The 21482-nt window shown below is 41.1% G+C and overlaps 1 protein-coding gene and 1 long non-coding RNA gene across 10 annotated transcripts in view; one reads left to right on the forward strand and one right to left on the reverse strand.

The window, feature by feature from the left end:
• LOC132830925 (bcl-2-like protein 11) overlaps positions 1-17556 on the forward strand; it is a 48873-nt gene extending 31317 nt beyond the window's left edge. For all 3 annotated transcript variants that reach the window (XM_060848896.1, XM_060848879.1, XM_060848888.1), the window contains one exon: positions 16460-17556. In XM_060848896.1, coding sequence (XP_060704879.1) covers positions 16460-16552 — 93 coding nt within the window. In that variant the 3' untranslated portion in view covers positions 16553-17556. The remainder of the gene's footprint in view (positions 1-16459) is intronic.
• LOC132830941 (uncharacterized) overlaps positions 1-21482 on the reverse strand; it is a 558005-nt gene that overhangs the window by 118001 nt on the left and 418522 nt on the right. The gene's annotated exons all lie outside the window — the stretch shown is intronic.

Below are 21482 nucleotides of genomic sequence, written 5' to 3' on the forward strand. Positions count from 1 at the left end.
TACCTGGGTCTCTTGGATTATTAGTCTAGCAATAGTCCCACTCGGTCCTCACCTCCTCACTTTAGTGCAACTATGGGAGCAGTCTCCTGAGGTCCGGTTCTAACAAGCCAGAAATAAAACTGAATTTTGGTGTTAAGAATGTCTACTTCAATTGGCCGTCAGTGATTGAGAACAACGTACTTGACTTGGCCTCGGTGCTGCTCAAAACTAAGTGAAGTTGCTGCCGAGAGCATAGAGTTCCTGTCCCAAGACCACATTGAGTTGGAAAGACGAGATATGTGAACCTTACTCTTTTAAGTCTTCGGAGGGGGGCAGAGTGTGTGGCTTTGCTGTGACATATTTTGAACACTATCCTGTGCTACATAATCTGCTGCATGAAACAATTCTAATTAGTAATAAACACCAATGGATCTTAGCAACATTTAGCTGGTTAGGTAACCATCTGTGGTGGATGTGATAAACCTGCAAAGTGTTTTCCGTCATTCTCTGTGACAGTGCCAGATTTTCACATTTGCACTATTTTGCTTTTTAATTGTAATGGGCAGTTGAGATTTTCTGTGAATTTGGATGTTACTTGCACATTACTTCCTGCTTTGATATCTGAAGCCTCCAGCATAAGGAAGCTTCAGAGGATGACTGTGTTTTCTAAACAGAGTTAGAAGTTTTTTAATGTGGTTTTGGGGTTTTTTTCTCTCCCCACCTGCTTGGAGTCAGAATGACAAGATGACTGATGTTTGTTGATTGTTCCTTATATTACAATTCCCATTTTTTTGTTGATGTGCGTAGTTGCGATTTATTGTTAGTCATGTTATTTTGTAGTAAAGTATCAGATGACCTGTGTACCCGAAAGTCTGTTCCTACATCCCATCCCAGCAATTTGAGGGCTTGAATTTAGTTGAAAGGTTTTGGAATGGCAGATTTACGCCACTGAAACTGATCCTGAAGATGCCTGTTATTGTTTATGGGTTTACAATGGGTTTATAATGTTCTTTTTGTAAAGTAATCTCCTGTCACTGCCTGGTCAGGCCAAATGTGATTTTAGTCCCATGATGGTGTGGTTGACTCTTGATTGCCTGCTGAAGTTGCATTAATCACTATCAGTCATTGAACACAAAGCTTCTGAGGACATCTAGGGATGGACAATGGAAACTGACATTTCCAGAAATGCCTGCATCCCAAAAATAACTTTTAAAAAAGCCCTCTTGCATCAATTAATATTATTGGCTGTACAATATGCATTTAGAGTCATAGAGATGTACAGCACGGAAACAGACCCTTCGGTCCAACTTGTCCATGCCGACCAGATATCCCAACCCAATCTAGTCCCACCTGCCAGCACCCGGCCCATATCCCTCCAAACCCTTCCTATTCATATACCCATCCAAATGCCTTTTAAATATTGCAATTGTATCAGCCTCTACCATTTCCTCTGCCAGCTCATTCCATACACGCACCATCCTCTATGCCTCTCAGGTCTCTTTTATATCTTTCCCCTCTCACCCTAAACCTATTCCCTCTAGTTCTGGACTCCCCCACCCCAGGGAAAAGACCTTGTCTATTTTTCCTATCCATACCCCTCATGATTTTATAACCCTCTATAAGGTCATCCCTCAGCCTCCAACACTCCAGGGAAAACAGCCCTAGCCTGTTCAACCTCTCCCTATAGCTCAAATCCACCAATCTTGGCAACATCCTTTCTTTGCTTAAGAAAAATAGATCTCTCAATAAATTTCAGCGATTAGGTCACTTCTATTTCTCACAAAATTGGTTTTTAAACTCACAGTCAGCAGCAAATCCATGTACCCCTCTCCAAATGATTAGTTTAGATGGTATATCAAATGTGTTAAAAAAAAAAGCTGAAGAAATTTGCAGTCAACAGTGACCATGCACTTTGGCTACTGTCAGAGAAAGAATTTGAATTTAGGTTCATTGTAAGAGCCAAACACTACATTGCGGAAGTTAATCACAATCATGGTGCTGCTGATTTAGAATGTTTTCATCAATTTCTGCTCTATCCATCTCATTTCTTTTTAAAAACGCGTGAGTATATGCACTTGTTAATTGCAATAATCGTGGTTGTTTGATTCTGAATCTGTCAGTTATAACCCTCTGAAAACAGTGCCCTTGAATCAATGTTAGTGGAGGTATCAGGTGGTGGCAGGGGAGAAGGGAGGCAACGTGGAATTTTCTCCCCATTTCTCCAACTTGCTCAGTGTAACTTGAGTGGAGTTTCTGCTGAAGCAGGGCATCTTGTGAGTTTAACCGTGATGAGTCAGGAGGAGCCTTGAGGAAATTCACCCCCCTCCCCCCCTTCCCTTTCCATGGTGATTGTCACTGACAATATTGTGTGAAAGGAAGTACTGCCTTTTTCTTCTAAGCCTACTGGTCAATGGGGATGCTGTATTTCCCACCTCCTGAAAGAACATTGGAACACATGGCTTTTAGGTTTCATTCATATAGCATCAGGTATCACTGCCACCTGTGTTTCAAACAGCAGATTGCAAATGCTGTTTGTTTATATGCAAAAGACAAGACATTTCAGGTCCAGTCACAGCTGCACTGCCGAAGGGATGGAAATTGGGGGGGGAGAGAGAAGCGTGGTGAGAGAGAAGTGGGTCTTAAACCGATTCAAACCAGGGAAGCACTTCCATTTGTTTCTGGGTGGTCGTCCACATGAAAACAAGAGACTCCACGAGCAGGTGCTCTAATGCCATCTCCGAAACGGCAGGCGAGTCCCAGGTGGACAGAGGAAGTGTGTCAGTGATGCCCTCAAAGCCTCACTGACCAAGTGCAGCATTCCCACAGGGATTCTCCAGCCCAAGGAGGAGTATCCGGGAAGGTGTAGAGCACTTTGAGACATGCAGTCCGGTGGGGGATGGGGGTGTGGAAGAGTGGAAGCCAGGTGATAACAGTGTAAGGATCACACTGTCACGCCCACCACTTCCCACTATCACCTTCTGCTCCAAGTGTAACAGAGCCTGTGGAAGCTGCATCAGCCTGTACAGCCACCCTCAGACTGAGCTTGAACAAGGAAGAGAATCATCCTCATCTGCAAGGGACTGCCAGTGATGATGATGATGGTTCTAACTCTCTATATGATGACACATCTGATGCAATGATATTTAACAAAGGACCTGTCAGGTTTTGACAGTGAAGCAGTGAGGCATCATTTTAAATGCCTCAATGAACAAGGCATCTTCTTGATGCTTTCAAAAGAAAAAGGCTTAAAAGCAGTTCACATCAAATTAATTACTTGGATGCACAGTGACTCTTCTGTAAGCAATTGTCGGGGATAGTGTGCAGTTAGCAAGCTCCTACATACAACTACAGGACAAAGGACCAGTTGCCCTGTGCAGAGAAAGCAGTGTCTGCATTTCAGGTCCAGTGACCCTTCTTCAGAACCAGGATTCTGAAGGAGGGTCACTGGACCTGAAACGTTAATTGTGCTTTCACTCCACAGATGCTGCCAGACCTGCTGAGTTTTTCAAGCAATTTCAGTTTTGTTTCTGTTTTACAGCATCCACAGTCTTTTTTTTTGATCATTTGACCTGTTCTTTAGTGACATTAGCTTAGAAAGTAATGTTGCTCTAGGCATGGAAATACTCCAATACTCTGGGTTCACTTGTTAAGAGCAGAGCTTTAAGTCTGACAGTGTAACACAGCTTGTATTTCGGACTGGAATGTTAACACATCCAACCCTTTTAACAGGACAAGGATTTCCTCTGGTCTAACATTAACATCATCAGGTTAAATATTAAATGGGTCCAGCATTTGATCCAGACAATAGATACTGACATTAATGACTTCAATTTTGAAACTGTCATCAATAATGTTGCATTTGAAATCAGTAATTTTATTTCCATAGATTTATTCTATATGAACTAACAATACATTGTGGAGGGTTATAATTACAGATACACACACAGCCACAAAAAAGACAAAGAGTGAACTTAGTTGATTGTAAATGTAAACGGCTGAACGGTTTCACCTTCATGGACTGGAACAATGGGTGGCATCTATTTTAATTACACGTACGTTAAAGTGCATCTGGGAAAACACTGTCTCCCCAGATTTGTGTCAACACGTTACCAATGATGAAAGATAAATGAAAGAAGTTTGTGCTCCTTTTTAAAGGAAAATTAAAGTTCCTCCTCTTGATACTCAGCCGAAATCTGTAGCTATTAGCCGATGTGCCTGCTGGGAGAGGCTGTTTTATCCATAAATTGCCCTGGTTTAAGAACCACTTTGATTTAATAGGATCCACCCTGACATAAACATTTATAACCAGTATCTTGGAACTGTTATTCTCTGAATGAGTCACTTACATTCCCCATCTCAGGCCCTCAGGGCATTGTCTGTACTGAGACTAGTTATTCTGATCTATATTGTACAAGATGTATGTTACCAGTAGCTTCATGGCTGAAGGCTATATTAATTTTATTAAGATTAATTTTAAACTTAAGCCAAACTCTAACTTGTTCAATCCTGATTTGCAACAAGCTGCCAGAATCCTTGGTGTTTATGACCCACCAGAATATGCATTTTGTTGTAAGTTAATATGTGCTGTAAGTTTCTTGCTGCATCTGTAGTACACAACCCATTTAAAAGTCCTTTGTCTGTCTTTCACACGACGTCATCCGTGATAAAGCATTGTCAAACAGTACAGTCCAGGAACTGCAAGTTAGCTGACTAGTATTATCAGCTGAGTCAGATTAATAATAGCTATGTTGTCTGACTCTTCTCTGCAGTTCCAGGTTAGTTATAGGAGATGGATGGGATGGGCGAAAAGCCAATGTTTTTGATCCTGTTCCCTGTCCAATGAGTCCTGGTGAAAACATGCAGGTGTATGAATATCAAATGAGAACAGGTTTGGCTCCTGCTACATTTTATGGCCATTATTTACTCTCTGGGCTAACAATACCTACTCAGCTTGTAAATTCAGCAGAGATGCTTTGCACTGATTTGGTTGGGAAGGGGGACAGTTAGCTCTGAAAATTCTCTTGGAATATAAAGAGTACGAGTGGGGTTCTTGTGCTGCAGTGGTTGTGCCCTTATCTCTGGGCAAGGAGGCTTGGGTTCAAGTCCCACCTGCTCCAGAGCTATGTCATGACACGCCTGAATAGGTTGATTAATAAATACCTGTGAAGAGCATAGGGATTTATAGCAGCAGGCAAAAGGTCATAATAAGACCATAAAATTTAGAAGGAGAATTAGGCCATTCAGGCTATTGAATCTGTTCCAACATTCAATCATGGCTGAGATGTTTCTCAACCCCATTCTCCCCAGAACCCTTGATCTCCTTACCAATCAAGAATCTATCTCTTTCTTAAATACACTCAATGACTTGGCCTCCACAGCCCTCTGTGGCAATGAGTTCCACAAATTCACTACCTGCTGAATGAAAAAAACTCCTCATCTCAGTTGTAAAGGGTCTGCACCCTCGGCCTAGTCAAAGTTTTCTCCACGTACACAATACTGAGAGTCCTGAATAGAGTGAAAATTTCAGTAAGATCCCACTCATCCTTCTAAACTCCATTGAGTACAGACCCAGTGTTCTCATCCGCTCCACATATAACAAGCCTCCATCCCTGGGATTATTCTTGTAAACCTCCTGTAGACGCACTGCAATGTCAGTACAGAACTGCACACCATATTCAAAATGTGGTCTGCCCAGAGCCTTACACAGGCTCAACAATGCATCTCTGCTGTCAAGTTCCAGTCCTCTTGAAATGAATGCTAACATTGTATTTGCCATCCTAATTGCCAAATGAAGCTGCATGTTAACCATAGGGATCCTAGTTCAGGATTCTCTTAAGTCTCATTGTGCTTCAAATTTCTGAAGCCGCTCCCCATTCAGAAAATAGTCTATGCCCCCATTCTTCCAACCAAAGTGCATAACCTCACATTTTCCCATCTTGTATTCCATCTCCCACTTTTTTACCCACTCTCCCAGCCTTTCGAAGTCCTTCTGCAGTTTCCCACTTCCTCAACACTACCTGTCCCATCTTTATGTCATTTGCAAACTTAGCAACAATGCCCTCAGTTCCTTAATCCAGATTGTTAATGTATAACATGAATAATTGTGGTCACACCATGGATCCCTGCAGAACTCCACAAGTCACAGGCTGCCATCATGAAAAAGACCTGACTATTCCCACTCTCTGCCTTCTGCCAGTCAGACAATCCTCTATCCATGCCAGTACCTCACCCCTAACACCTAGGCCTCCTATTTAACTCAGCAGCATTCTGTGCGGCACCTTGTCAAAGGCCATCTGGAAACCCAAATAAATCATATCCCTGTGTCTCCTTTGTCTAACTTACTCGTTACCTTCTGAAAGAATTCTAACAGATTTGTTAAGCATGACCTCCTCTTCACAAAGTTGTGTGGACTTAGCCCTGTTTTGCCATCCACTTCCAAGTACTCCACAATCTCATCCTTAGTAATGGAATCCAAAGCCTCATGAACAACAGGGGCCAGGCTAACTGGCTTATAGTTTCCTGTCCTCTTCCACCCTCCCTTCTTAAACAGGAGTGTTGTTAACCCTTTTCTATTCCTCTGCGACGCTCCCCAGTATAGGCCTGCATTTGACCATGATTCAAATTATACCTGCATGGCTTTTTAAGGAAAAAGCAATTTATTGAGTGTGCCAATTATCTATGATTTATTAAATCTTTTATTTACAACAAAATTATTGCACTGACAGCTATCAACATGTCTAAGCTAAATTATATGTGCATAATGATTGTTTAGTTTTGATTATTTAGTTTTTTTAAATCCAAGGAACAGCCACTTATTTGCAGAAGGCCTGGATTTTTTTGTTTGTTTTCAATGGTGTATTGTCCCAGCATACATTATTCAACCGGGACAAATGTACTCCAGCCACAGACTGTGAGACATATCCGTGAACATAAACAAACAGCAGTTTGGCTGAGTCCCAGAAACCCTCGTACAGCCACCTCATTCCCCGTTGCTGAAATGGAGCATATTACTCATCTATTTGTAAACAAAATCCATAACAGTGGCTGAAGCAGATAAAACAAGTTTATTATCCAGTAAGTGGCACATTTGAAGGCTAGGCCAGTTCATTTTCTGCTTGGTATTGTTATCATCCTTTGAATATCTTATTTTCCATGACTTATTCTACTTTACCTGGGTGGAGGAGACAACTTTTTCCATTGCAGCAGTCGATGCAGACAGAGTTGTACATAGCAGGATGAGAATTAAGCTCCGGAATGGGTGGCACGGTGCCACAGTGCTGCCTCACAGCGTGAGAGACCTGGGTTCAATTCCCGCCTCAGGCGACTGACTGTGTGGAGTTTTCACGTTCTCCCCGTGTCTGCGTGGGTTTCCTCCAGGTGCTCCGGTTTCCTCCCACAGTCCAAAGATGTGCGGGTCAGGTGAATACGGGTAATTTAGCATGGCCAGGTGTTAGGTAAGGGGCAAATATAGAGGTATGGGTGGGTTGCGGGCCAGTGTGGACTTGTTGGGCCGAAGGGCCTGTTTCCACACTGTAAGTAATCTAATCCAATCTAAAAAAAATAGTAATCTTTCCCAGATTGTGTACTGTCTTCCCTCCTATTCGGAGTAAGACAGCCTTTTCCTATAGCAAGGCATCACGGAGAGTAGTTAAGTTGAAATGATGACTTCCATCTTTCTAAAAAGTTCCATTAAAATGATAGTAAAGGCTTTGACTTACTGTGATCACATCCTCCCTCAGGCCCCTGGTGCATGGTTTCAGGTTTCAGTTGGAACATTATGGTGAGCATTCAGAGTGCTCCAGTCATGATAAAATGAAGTTGTAATTCCATAATTATGGTGATGTAGGCTTATAATTTATATCTGGCCTTGTCACTCCTCTGCATGCATTTCACTGGCTATCCATCACCTTGTCATCATTTTTATTCCTGGGAAAGTGAATAAATCTATAACCAAAATATCTGTTCTCAAAACTGACCCATTGGCCCTTAAGAAGAGACTCAAATTAATATATGAATGAAAAATGATGCAAATGTATTTTAAAGATACAAATGCAATTTTACAAATTTAAAAACATCAGCTAAATCATCACTTTGGCTGATTACAGTCAAGGAAGACGCCATTATGTAATACCATTTTAACAGAAATACAGATGTTTGGTTGAAATTTAGGAGAAGATTTAGAATTACTTGTAATTTGTGAACCACAAGCGGTGTATAACATAATACAGGGTATAGGTATGGTGGTTGGGATGGCACAGTTTCCATTTATAGAAGAGTCAAAAGCCAGATTTAAGGTTAGAGGAGAGTTGATGAGAAATATGTTCACCCAGGGGATGATGGGATTTTGGAATACACTGTTTGAAAGAGTGAGTTGAGCAAGAAACTCTCATAATATTAAAGCAGTATTTAAATGTTCACCTGTGTTGCTAAAGCGTCCAAGGCTACGGGTCAAATCCTAGAAAATGGGATTAGTGTGATCAGATCTTTGTGGACTGGCACAGACAGGATGGGCCGAATGACCTCTTTCTGTGGTGTGAATGTCTGACAATCTTGTGAAATCATATTCACACAAATCTCCTGGATTACAAACTCTTGTGATTTTATTTGTAGATTGTTAATTGCAGCAGTAATTGTTTCCCTATTGGGTTGGGCTAATGGACAGTAGTTAGCTCTACCGCTATAACACATGGATTTGTGTCAAATGTCATTAGTCGGAATAATAAATCACTGTTGGGAGTAGGAGTTCAGGGTCAAGGATACACATACTTCCTTAACACTGATTTCCCAGGATCAACTGAGCACTTCCAACAATACATTACTTTGCTTCTGTCACTTTGCCATCAGTCTTTTGTTAAACATAGATAAGAATGAAACATCCAAGAGCTGGAACTTTTACTTTACTATGAATGAGAATTTATTTGTTGTTCCACTCATTTCCTGTTTGTCCCATTCACCATTATAACATGAGTTTATTTCCACAAATACCAAGTTAGACTCAGATAGACGACAAAATGGAAAATCACTGCCAATCTAAGTCTGGGGGTGCCCTCCCTTATCACTACAAACAGGTCACCAGATTGTGAGCCAGCTTGTTAACACAGCTGACCTGTGAGTTTCTCAGCCTTTCACAGTGACATTGGCTGGCAGCTTCTGGCAAGGGGCAATCAGGAACTGGCAACCTCTGGGTCCTTAAAGAACATTGTCAAATCTAATCTTCAGGGCTTCCAGTGGCGGTTAGGTAAGTATTTGACTTTTCCTTCTTGTGGGTGGAGTCACAGAAAGACAGGAGATCAGTGACAAGGCATGGGTTTCAGGGGCAAACCCTTTCCCTGCTGGGAGGGCAAGAAAGTCAGCACAGTGTGATTCAAGTGACCATTAATTGATCACATAAGGATCTTAAGTGGTGGCAAATCAGCCCTGTAGTACTGTGCTAGTGTCTCTATCTCTGAGCGAGGAAACCTGGGTTCAAGTCTCACCTGCTCCTAAGGTGTATAATAACATCTCTGAACAGGTTGATTAGAAAATACCTTAAAGTCCCCAATAGATCCTTGCACCTAGCATTTAGTTGTCCAATTATTTTCCCTTCTCACCACCTCAGGGAGGGGCAAATTCACCAAGTAGCTTTCTCAAAGCAGCTTAACTGCACAGAGTCCACACTGATCAAAGTAGGTATTAGGACAAGGTTTTAAATTATAACGGAAACAGCAGCAACAAAACTGAAGCATTGTTATTCAATATTTTGCCCATTATTGATGTCTTCAATTCTCTCAAGGTAGGGGTGTGTGTGTGTGTGTGTGTGTGTGTGTGTGTGGTTAAAAACCAGTTTCATTGCATCTGAGTCATACCCCTGCTGAAGTGGATACAATGTCCCTGCAGTTGTTCAGCTGGATACTTTGCAGCTTGTGTTTATGAAGAACCAAGTCAATTGATTCACACATAAACATGCCCCTGAATTTTGTCCATGCTTATCAGGTGATACTTTGAAAACTGAACTGAAAATAGAAAGTAACAAAGCAGAACTTTTGCTCTTGCAGAGAGAGCCAGCACAGGGACAGTGGGCCGAATGGTTTCCTGAGCTGCACCCGCTTGATGATTCAATTCTGTTCTTCGTTAAGTTTGACCTGAAGTTTTCAGATGTGCACGGAAGTTCTGAAGAGAATTAGACAAGCAAGAAAGCATCTGAAGTTGGGTTTGTTGGGACGGGGAGACCGTGGAGATTTTTAAGATTTTGGCTTTCATTTACTAGAAGGATACAAGGGATAAGGGCATTTGGTTATGTGGTGGGACGAGAAGCTGGGGCTATACTCCTTGCAGTACAAATCAACAGAGTATTTCACAGAGGTGTTGAAAATGATGAAGGGTTTTGATGAGTAGATCTGTTGCCGTAGGGCAGTAGAGGTAGCAACTAGAGTACACAGATTTAAGGTCATTGTCAAAACGATCGTATTTTGCAAGGATATGTGGCTAGAAGGTGGACACCAGGAGAGGATTGTTTGACTCAACCTGTTGTTATAATTTGGAATGCACTAGGAAATAAAACCAAGGCAGATGCAGACTCAATACTAACTTTAAAAAGAAAAAAAAAAGCAGGGCTATGAACAAAGAACTGGAGAGTGGAATTCACTGATGGTCTCAGTGTGCTGGCACAGCCACAATGGGCTGAATGGTCTGTACCTCTACCTGAAAGAAAAACCCGTTCATATGAACTGTTCAAAGTCTATTTTTTAGACGTGCCACAATGTAAAGCAGTATGTCTACTGCAAAAATGATTTGAAGATATTTCGAGAACAATGCCAGACCTTTTAAACATTAAAGTATTATTTGAAGAGATAAAAATCTGCCATTGTGGTTGCACATAGCTGCTTTTACAGGAATCACGTATACAGAATACGTTTCCCCTCAGCTTCTACAGGGGAAAAGCCCAGTTGTTATCGCAATTCCTCTGTGCCAAACAATTTCACTTGAAGCCAACATCAGAGCCGCAAACACCAGCTGCTGCAACTGCTGTTCTTGAGAGTCTCAGGCCTGTACCCAGAGTTTTTTTTCACCTTGCCTTCTCCACACTGACTGCTGAGTTGGCTTTGTAAGATGTAATCACATGAAAAAGTATGGTATAATTATAAACGTGCTAAATATATATAATGATACTGTGTGTATTTTTGGAGATTTTTCTAACCTTCAGTAGCGTATAACTAAACAGTGAGGATACAGGAATGCTTTTTTTGGGGAGGTGGTTTGAATCTCAAGTTAATTTCACACAAAAACAAGACCTACAAAGGTTTTCATGATAGTTCAGGTTTCCTTCTCTGATCTGTGGATTGTATTATACATTTTGTACCATTCTTCCCTGTATCCACCCCACAAATAAGTGGCTTTCAGAATTGTTTAAAATATGCAGGAGAAAGTACTTTCTTTCAGGTGTCAGATTATACTTTGCAAGGATTAAACAGATGATCGCCAAAACACCGATGATGAGAACCTCAGAATATCATGTAATAGAAAGAAGTTTGACTCGCTCACTGTGTTCTCACAGCAGAGACTGTGAATTCCCGGAACACCAGCAGGAATCCCTGTGATAAGCAAAATACTGCAGGGGCTGGAAATCTGAAATATGAACAGAACACGCGAGAGAAAATTCAGCATTTGTAACTAAAAAGTCTATCAGTCTGGAAACTCTGTTTCTGTCCACAAAAACTGCCAGATCTGCTGAGTTTCTTCAGTGTTTACTGTTTTTATTTATCATAGTCAGAATCCAGATTCAACTTGCAGCTGTAGAATGCCTTTAACATCAGGAAATGTCCCAGAGTGCTGCCTAGGCAACCAAATAATGGTTGGGGACACAAATGAGGAGGAGTGACAGGTGTCTTGGTTAAAGAGGTAGGTTTAATAGAGGGTCTTACAGAAGGAGAGATGTCTACATGTTTAGTTTAAGAAGGGAGTTTTGGAATACAGGGATCAGGGGTATGACTGGCAGTGGTCAGCCAGAGAGGGGAGTTGTGCAGAAGGAGATTGCAGAGGTGGGATGGATTGAGGCTTTGAGCAAGTTGAAACATGAGGATAAGAATTTTAAATCAAAAGGTTGGGAAATTGTGGAGTGTCAGATCTCTGTGCAGTGTTAGTATTGCATCGATGTTAGCCTTAAATAGGAGGTAGCTAACATTTCCAGTCAGTGGAAATGTTCCACCTTTGAGAGGATTTCTCTGTTGATCTGGGGATATTCCAGAACTTGCCCTGGGATAGATTGGTAAAGGATTTGAGTCTTCTGGAGTTTGAGGCTGAGACTAGTCCTTCGGCAAAGGTGTTAAGCGAGGCTTGAAGATTCTCTTCTGAAAGAGCAGAGGTGATATCATCACCCACATACCGAAGTTCCTCAGGCCAGCTCTGTGTCACTTTCTTCCTAGATTTCAACTGGTTAGGATTGAGAAGTTTTCTCTCCATGTCCATGGTATACGGCAGGGAGGATCAGGAGTTTATGTGGTGTAAGAGGTGAATACAGGCAGCAGTGTTTTGGGTGTGTGGATTTACAGAGGATCAAAGGCAGGAGGGTTGCCCAGCTTGGCAATAAAAATGTCGAATTTGGAGGTTGCAAATGTCTAGATTAGGAAATAGAATTTGACTTTCCAAACATAGATGGATGTGCATCATTACAATTGTCCAATTCAGCCTCGGACTCCAGGTTTCCTGGGACGATAGCCAGCATCTGAGCACGCTGTGAACTTCGAAATAGCATCAGATTCAGTTGTGTTGCCCTCCACGATCAGATAATTTGTGAGCATCTGCTGACAGTATGGTGTTAAGCAATGGTGCCAATAATGACATTTGCTGCTTTTAGAAAAGGGGAAGGAAAACTTGTTTTATCTAAGTAAATGATTTTTAAGTTAGTTATGAAAGGGACATGTAATCAATGTTGAGCTAGTCAGTGTCAGTTACACAACCATTTATCAAGTTCCACATGAAGAGGTTGGGTCCATGCTCTAAATAGGTCTGCCACTGTTACATCATCAAGTGGACTGTTCTTTTAAATGAGATGTTAGACTGAGCTTTCATCTGCTAGAGTGACATCAAATTCTCCTTTTATCCTTTAACCAAAACCATACATCCTAAAGACAAAGTAACTTATCTTAGTCTGCTGAGCACAAAATTGCTGCTACATAACACTTAATAATTTTTGTGGCTCTTCAGTCAATTTGAATTAGTGTTTTGAGGGCTGACTGGTCTTTTTAGATCACAGTTGCAAGCTTGATGCCATATAGCTGCAAGATAGTCTTTGCCCAGGCAGTGGACCATTTATATCACCTGGTTTGAACTGTAATTCCACTATCCAGCAGAGTGGTTAGCACACATTTGTATTTAGCACTTGATTTTGTGAACTTTAATATCCAAACAGTATGAAACTCCTCTTTCCCAGGGTCAAGTCAGGCTCTAACACTGGGATTACATTTCCAGCATCAGGTTAAGGTGGAAGCTTGGCACTGAAGTGTAAACACAACCTTTCTATATACAAAGTTAAAAATCATACAACACCAGGTTATAGTCCAACAGGTTTAATTGGAAGCACTAGCTTTCGGAGCGACGCTCCTTCAGCAGATTATTGTGATTGTGTCACCTGATGAAGGAGCGTCGCTCCGAAAGCTAGTGTGCTTCCAATTAAACCTGTTGGACTATAACCTGGTGTTGTGTGATTTTTAACTTTGTACACCCCCAGTCCAACACAGGCATCGCCAAATCATTTCTATATACACAAACACTTTTTTTCAGAAAGCGAGAAACATACCAACAGGTTTATAGTTTCCCTTCTTGCATCTCCTAGCATTTAATTCTGACTGAAGCTGTGACTACTTCAATGTTTGAAATTTCTTTTTTTTAAAATTTAACCATTCACTATTAAATTGAACATGAAGTCTCAACTGATCACTTGTTTCCTAGTTTTGGTGTGTCAAATGTGTGTTGGAAGATCTTGTTCAGATCTTCCAGTCAGTGTTACTAGACCGAGAGAACTGGAATTAAATATTTTGAAACTCTGTTCTCATTAACCAACTTTTATATAGCTCGGCAATAAGAAGTATGATTTTAAAGCCATCCATTTAATGAAAAAGCCACGAACACAGTTTTTAGTCACCGATTTATAACCTAATGTCAGTGTGGAGGTTGTTGTGGTTTACAGCAAGGAAATTCTGTCAGAATCTAGATGGTGCAACAGAAAAATGTTTTGATTGGAATTTTGAAGTGAAGAGATGAAAGTAGTTATCTTCTTGAGATGAGTATGGAGAGGGCAAGACACTGTGCGAGTTGATGGAGTGAGATGGAAGGACAACATGATGCTGAAACTCATCCAATACGATCTTAACTTGCTTCACATAAAAATAAGATTGCTGTATGGAAAGCAGTGAAGCAAAATGATTTTCAAACAAAACTTGTGTGCTACACGTACATTCTGCAGCATTCCTTTAAAATGTGCTTTTGCGTTCAGTGTTAATTAGCATTTTCACACAAAATATGACAGTTAAAACCTTCAATCCCACACACTTGAAGTCAGCTTAGGTCATTAGGAAGCACTGTCCCATGTCTTCTTCATGAGGTGATGATATCATACTCACTTCAAGATGCCTATTTGTACTTGCCGAACTATCAGCTCAAGTGGAGATTTATTGTGGATAAGGTTTAAATCAAGCTCCTGCCCATCTTTTGAAAGGTACAATGATGTTATTTGAAGAATAGGGAGTACTCTCCCAATGCTTTCCCTTATGTCTAACCCTCAATTGAGGTCATTCATTAAAAAATGTGTTTTATTTGTTATTTGTCGTGCATAAGCTGCCAACCACAGATGCATAATAACAGGCCTATACTATACTCGCCTCCCCCCACCTCATCCCAGATCCAGCCCTCTAACTTGGCACCGCCCTCTGGAACTGTCCCACCTGTCCATCTTCTTTCCCATCTATCTACTCCACCCTCCACTCTGATCTATTATCACTCCTCACCTGCATTTACATCTCGCCTTCCAAGCTACCTTCGCTCCAGCCCCAGCCCCCCGTCCCTCACCATTTATCTCTCAGCCCCCTTCCCTCTCTCCTCATGAAGGGCTTATGCCTGAAACATCGACCTACTTCCTCTTTAGATGCTTCCAGCGCCACACTTTTTGACTCTGATCTCCAACATCTGCAGTCCTCACTTTCTCCTCTGGGACTATATTACACATTAATTGATTGCCCCAAAAAGCTTCAACGTTATTCTGAAACTGCAGAAGGCTCTGCACGAATGCAAATTAAATCAGTCTTTTCAAATTTTGAGCTAACACCAAGATGCTGGATTTTTATTTAAATCCATAGGTTCAGAGATGTTACGACACATTATTGCAAAACCTCAAATACTGAAGTAGTCCATATCCAAATGCAACAAGACCTGGAAAATATCCAGTCTTGAGCTGAAAAGTGGCAAGTAACAGTTGCACTACACAAATGCCAGGCAATGACTATCTCCAATAAGGGACAATTCAGTGGTGCTGCCATCACTGAATTCCCCCTACTATCAATATCCTTGGGGATACCATTGACCAGAAACTCAACTGAATTCACCAGAAATGCAGTGGCTACAAGGGACGTTTAGAGACAAGTAATAATGCATTGAATATCTCACCTCCTGACTTCCTAAAACCTGTCCAAAATCTACAGGGCCCACGTCAGAAATCTGATGGAATACTCCAGATTTGCCTGGATGGGTGCAGCTCCAACACTAAAGAACACCATTCAGGAAAATGCAGCCCATTTGGTTAGCACCATATCCACTAACACCCACTCCTCCACCAACCACTGCTTAGTAGGAGCAGTGTGTTTTACCTACAAGATGCATTGCAGAAAATTTCCAAAGATCCTCAGGCAGCATCTTCCAAGTCTATCTGGAAGGATAAGGAGAGCAGATACATGGGAAATTGCCATCCTGACTTGGAAACATATCGCCATTCCTTCACTGACACTGTGTCGAAATCCTGGAATTCTCTAACGGCATTTGGACTGCAGCAGTTCAAGAAGGCCGTTCACCACCATCTTCTCGATGACAATTAGGGAAGGGGAATAAATGTTGACCCAGCCAGCAATACCCATGTCTCATGTGTGAATAAGATTCTTTACATACCACCTCGGAGACTTGAATCTGGGTCTCCTGTATCAACACTAGGGACATTATACTGTCCACAAGAATTCTTAAGATGCTGGATAGTCTCACAATTACAAATATGCTTCAGGTGGTAAGTGCAAATTGAAGTGTTGAAAGATATTCCGGACCATTAAGGTGCCTTGGACTAAACTTTAAAAGTGTTCGTGTAAGTGCAGCAGTAGGTACTAACATGCTAAATAAGCTTCGCAACTAAAGCAGTCAAGATGCTCATTTTGTATAATATTGAATATTTTTGAGTGTTTCTGGATTTTTTGTTTTCAGAATCTTGCATTTCTAAAACAAAATCTTTATTTCCCTCTCATTACAGGCAAGGGATCTCAGACCACCAAATAACCAGAATGGAAATTTTTTTTGGAACTTGTTGAACATACTGTGCAGGAGAAGGATCAACGGTGTGTGATCAACTCACTCTTCAGTTTTACTACTGAAAGGAAACCCAGCAAAAAAAAAGTAGCTATGCCATTTTAAACCAGACTAGATGGCTGAAGGTTTCAGCAGTTTTAGTCCTTGCTTTTACTTCAGACAGAAATCAGCTTTTCTTGTACTTGTCTGTGTGTATATTTTGGCATATTAAAGTATGATGGAATGGACATCAACTCAGAGGCTGAACCGTCGCTAGAGCCCATCGCTTTGTTGAAGTTCCCTGGGAGATGGCAATAGGTGTGGGTCTCCCGTCAGGTAAAAACCAGCCGGACAGTTCAGCAGTGGATTAATTTTGAACCCTTTCATTGTGCTCCACAAGCGTTTCCTGCAATTATTGGAACCTGAGCCAGAAAATATCAAGAGCTGTCTTACATTTCCCCCAACACACAATCAAATACAATCTGAATTGTTTTCATAACAGACCCTTTTATTATATAACAGAAATGATGATGTTCAACCCCTGCAGCCCTGAGAAGTGTACATGTGTAAGTTATTTTGAACTGTGTATTTATTAGATGTAGAGCAACTTGTGTTGTTTTTAAGTTTGTTTTCTCCTCTCTTCTCCTTTTGCTCTGTAAATCATTGCCAAACTGAAGCATAACACACCTTGCAACGTTTTTTGTTCCCGTGCTGTTAATTTCTGCTTTAAGTTATCTAATTTCACTTCACTTCTTGCAGTGTTATTACACTGAAAAGGACCCAGTATATATGTAGCAAATGTTAAGTAATTCCCCACCCCTTGTCACATCCCATCTGTACCTCCCCACTCCTCCCGACCCTGGTTTTCTTTTTCCTCCATTTTAATTTGATTTTACTTCTTTGCACTGATGTCTGAAGGGGAATTGACAATTTTTTAAATTGTGCAATACTGCTGTACATAGCTACAGGGCTTTATGTACAAAAATATTTTGTTTTGAAACTTGTGTAATTTTGAAGTACAGATCTTTTCTTACAATAAATGTGCTTAAAAATCAAACCAAAGATCCTTTACCATTTCAGTTTGGTTTTAATTATACCTGTAGTTTATTAGCCTGCTGACTCTGGTTAACACAGACAATTACGGGAGGACAAGGTGAGAGGGAGCATATGGCACCAATGGAACAGAGTGTCTGTCCAAACCACCATAAGTGGGAAGGTACTGTAATGCTTATTTCATAAGAGTCATAGAGATGTACAGCACGGAAACAGACCCTTCGGTCCAACCCGTCCATGCCGACCAGATATCCCAACCCAATTTAGTCCCACCTGCCTGCACCCGGCCCATATTCCTCCAAACCCTTCCTAGTCATATACCCAGCGAAATAGCCTTTAAATGCTGCAATTGTACCAGCCTCCAACCACTTCCTCTGGCAGCTCATTTCATACCCATACCACCCTCTGCGTGGAGAAGTTGCCCCTTAGGTCTCTTTTATATCTTTCCCTTCTCACCCTAAACCTATACCCTCTAGTTCTAAACTCCCCCACCCCAGGGAAAAGACTTCGTGTATTTATCCTATCCATGCCTCTCATGATTTTATAAACCTCTATAATGTTACCACTCAGCCTCCGAAGCTCCAGGGATAACAGCCCCAGCCTGTTCAGTCTATACCTATAGCTCAAATCCTCCAACCCTGGCAATATCCTTGTAAATCTTTTCTGAGCCCTTTCAAGTTTCATAGCATCCTTCCGATTTGCACGCAGTATTCCAACAGTGGCCTAACCAATGTCCTGTACAGCCGCAACATGACCTCCCAACCAATTCCTGTACTCAATACTCTAACCAATTAAGGAAAGCATACCAAATACCTTCTTCACTATTCTATCTACCTGAAATTCCACTTTCAAGGAGCTATGAACCTGCACTCCAAGGTCTCTTTGTTCAGCAACACTCCCTAGGACCTTACCAAGTCTTGCTTATAACGCAGCACCTCACATTTATCTGAATTAAACGCCATCTGCCACTTCTCAGCCCATTGGTCCATACTTCAATACTGGACAAAAATTTGTTCTGCACCAGAGACACCTGGATGACAAATACTTCACACCTGCTTGATCTACAATGTCTTTCGATTAACTGACTCGAGATTGAGACAAGCAGTCAGAGAAACAGGCCATCCACTTCCCTGAGCTGTTCTGCTATCCAATTTAGATCATGGTTGCTATGGGAAATGCAGGGTTACAGGGATGGGGATGGGGGGAGGGGTCTCTTCGGTGGATTGGTGTGGACCTCATGCGCTGAATGACCTGATTCCGCACAGTAGGGATTCAATGATTTGAACGTCACCTCTCACTTTTTCCACCCATGGCCCAAATATTTTCTCTTGTGGGACATGGGGCGCCTGTGGCTAGGCCAGTATTTATTGCCCAACCCTTGGGAGATGTTTAGCTGTAGTTTTAAGATGATGCTGCTTTAATCTTTATACCCCAACCAAAATAAAGTTTTTTTTCTAGATTTACCCAATTAAATCATTTTAAATGCCATGTTTGGATCACCTTGTAATCTGCTATACTTGACGAATTACAACTCCTTCTCATACAATATGCCATCATCATTTACGCATTGTGCCTGAAGGACTAAGGGTGCCATTTCCAAGGTAATTATGTCCTGTCTGAATACACTGCCCAAAAATGAACAAATTCTAAGTGAAAATGGACAGAATAAGAAAAACACAATTTCTACAGGTATGAACTACACTGATTATGCCCCCAAAAGGTAACAGTTTAGAAGTTTATTCAAGAACCCCCAGGGTTCTCTTCAACTAATTTCCTGCCGATTATATTTCACTTATCCCTCATCTGCCCCACCCTTTGAAATACAATCTATTGGCTTTTGCTGAATTTTGTCCTTAAACTGCCAAGTCCCTTTGTTCCTACACTTCTTAGTATCTTACAGCATTGAAAGTACTAGCTTTCTTGGATCTAAAAGTGGTTGACCTCAAGCTTACCTCCAATTTGCTGTCGTTGCATCTACTCATGTAACCAGTCTTCTGTTTCATTGTCCCTTCCTACTCCCATCTGCCTTACATACAATGCTTAGTGCTAGCTACAAATTTGGATATTCTTTCATATATCATTAATAAACTGAGGTTCCCATGCAGATGTCTGAAGAACTCCCACTTGTCATTTTCTTCCGGAGTATCTACTCTACCTGCACTTGGTTTCCTGCCCCTTAACAACTTTCCAAACCAAGCTGTGAGGCTATTATGAACTCCATGCAAGTGCATTTTTGCCAGTCCAAGTCTTCTGTGCAATGTTAGCAAACATCTTCTAGAAGTTCACACAGGCTTCCTAAGGGGAGTCCAGAGCTAGAGGGCATAGGTTTAAGGCGAGAGGGGAAAAAATTAAAAACCCCTGAGAAGTAATGTTTTCATGCAGAGGATGATACATGCATGGAATGAACAGCCAAAGGAAGTGATGAAGGTGGGTACAATTTTAACACTTAAAAGGCATCTGGATGAGTATATGAATAAGAAGAGTTTAGAGGGATATAGGCCAAATAGGAGTAGTCAGATTGCAATGTCTGGTCATGCAGCCCAATTGGACAGAAGGGTTTGTTTCTTCGCTGTATGACTGTAAGACTCTATAAATTTAAATTCAAGTAATAATGCCCCAGACACGTGTAGATATGGTATGTGTCTAAATATATTTTTGATATTCTGGTCTGACATACTGTTTAATGGGCTAGTTTTCACTCTCCAATTTCAATCATCAGTGAAGCAGACCAGAGAGAAGGGACCCATAAGATCATGTGTATTTATAAACATTTTCAATGGTAAGGCTAATATATCAGTGATCACCTTGGAGCATGTTTACGTTCCAACTGATGTCAAGAGGTGTGTTGGGGATTTCAGAAACCTCTCTCAGTAAAACTAGTTTCCAAATCACATTGTATATTTGGAAATAGTCATCTGTTCTTGCATTACTTTCTTGAAAGTGGGTTGGTGCATCTTTTTAAGCAAACATATTATCCATTTTTATGACATTTCATAATTTCAGTTTTAAGTTGGCAACTGGGTGATCATCAGACAAAGCTTGTGACTCAGTATAGTTTTTGTTGCAGGAATCATGTTCATTTATTTTCTCAATATTTCAAGGTACATAACCTTTTGTAAGTACAGATTGCTTATTCAGAAACAATTTTAAAAGACAAAACAAATCAAAAATACCGCTGCTTGAAACTGCAATGCTGTGTGGGTGGAAAGTGCTTTCAGTTCCAAATCACCATTTTTTGAATCCATTTCGTTGTGGTTTTATTAAATAACTCAGTATGTATTCATTTCAAATACTCAGTCAATGAATTTATTACAACAGGGTGTTGTCTTAAACTTACCCTTAATGCAGATTTGATCGATAAAATGATACCAATGTAAACATGCAGGGGTTATTGGAATACAGCTATGGAATGGGACTGATTTGGGTGCTCCACACAGTCAGTCTGGACTTTACAGGCTGAAAGTGGCCTCCCTTCTATGTCACAATGGCTCTGACCCAGCACCACTGCAGAAACACTGTCAGCAGGAGTATTCTGATGATTCAAATGCCTTTGTGGTGCAAGGTGTCCATTCACGTAGCAAGTTTTCCAGGATGCATTCCTGATCTTTCACCAGCAGCAAGCATCTCTACATTCAGCCTGCAGAGCGTCATCCTGGAGGTTTTGGAATCAGGGCTGGTTTTTCATAATGTAAAAATATCTTCTTTTAAACATGGTAAGAATTCACCCTGTAACCTGAAGAGGAAAGATGCTGCACTCTGCTACTTGAACCCATGAATTAGATTCAACTTTCCATTCATTTACTGTGCTCTTTTCCTGACCCTCAATCAGCCATTCTATTTTAAACAATAGTGCTGTTGAATGTGAATAAATTTTAACATCCTGGGAAAAGGGGCTGTAGTTAAAATGTGATGTGTGCATACACTATTTCGAATTC

Source organism: Hemiscyllium ocellatum, chromosome 3 (genome assembly GCF_020745735.1).
Source record: "Hemiscyllium ocellatum isolate sHemOce1 chromosome 3, sHemOce1.pat.X.cur, whole genome shotgun sequence".
Lineage (NCBI taxonomy): Eukaryota > Metazoa > Chordata > Chondrichthyes > Orectolobiformes > Hemiscylliidae > Hemiscyllium > Hemiscyllium ocellatum.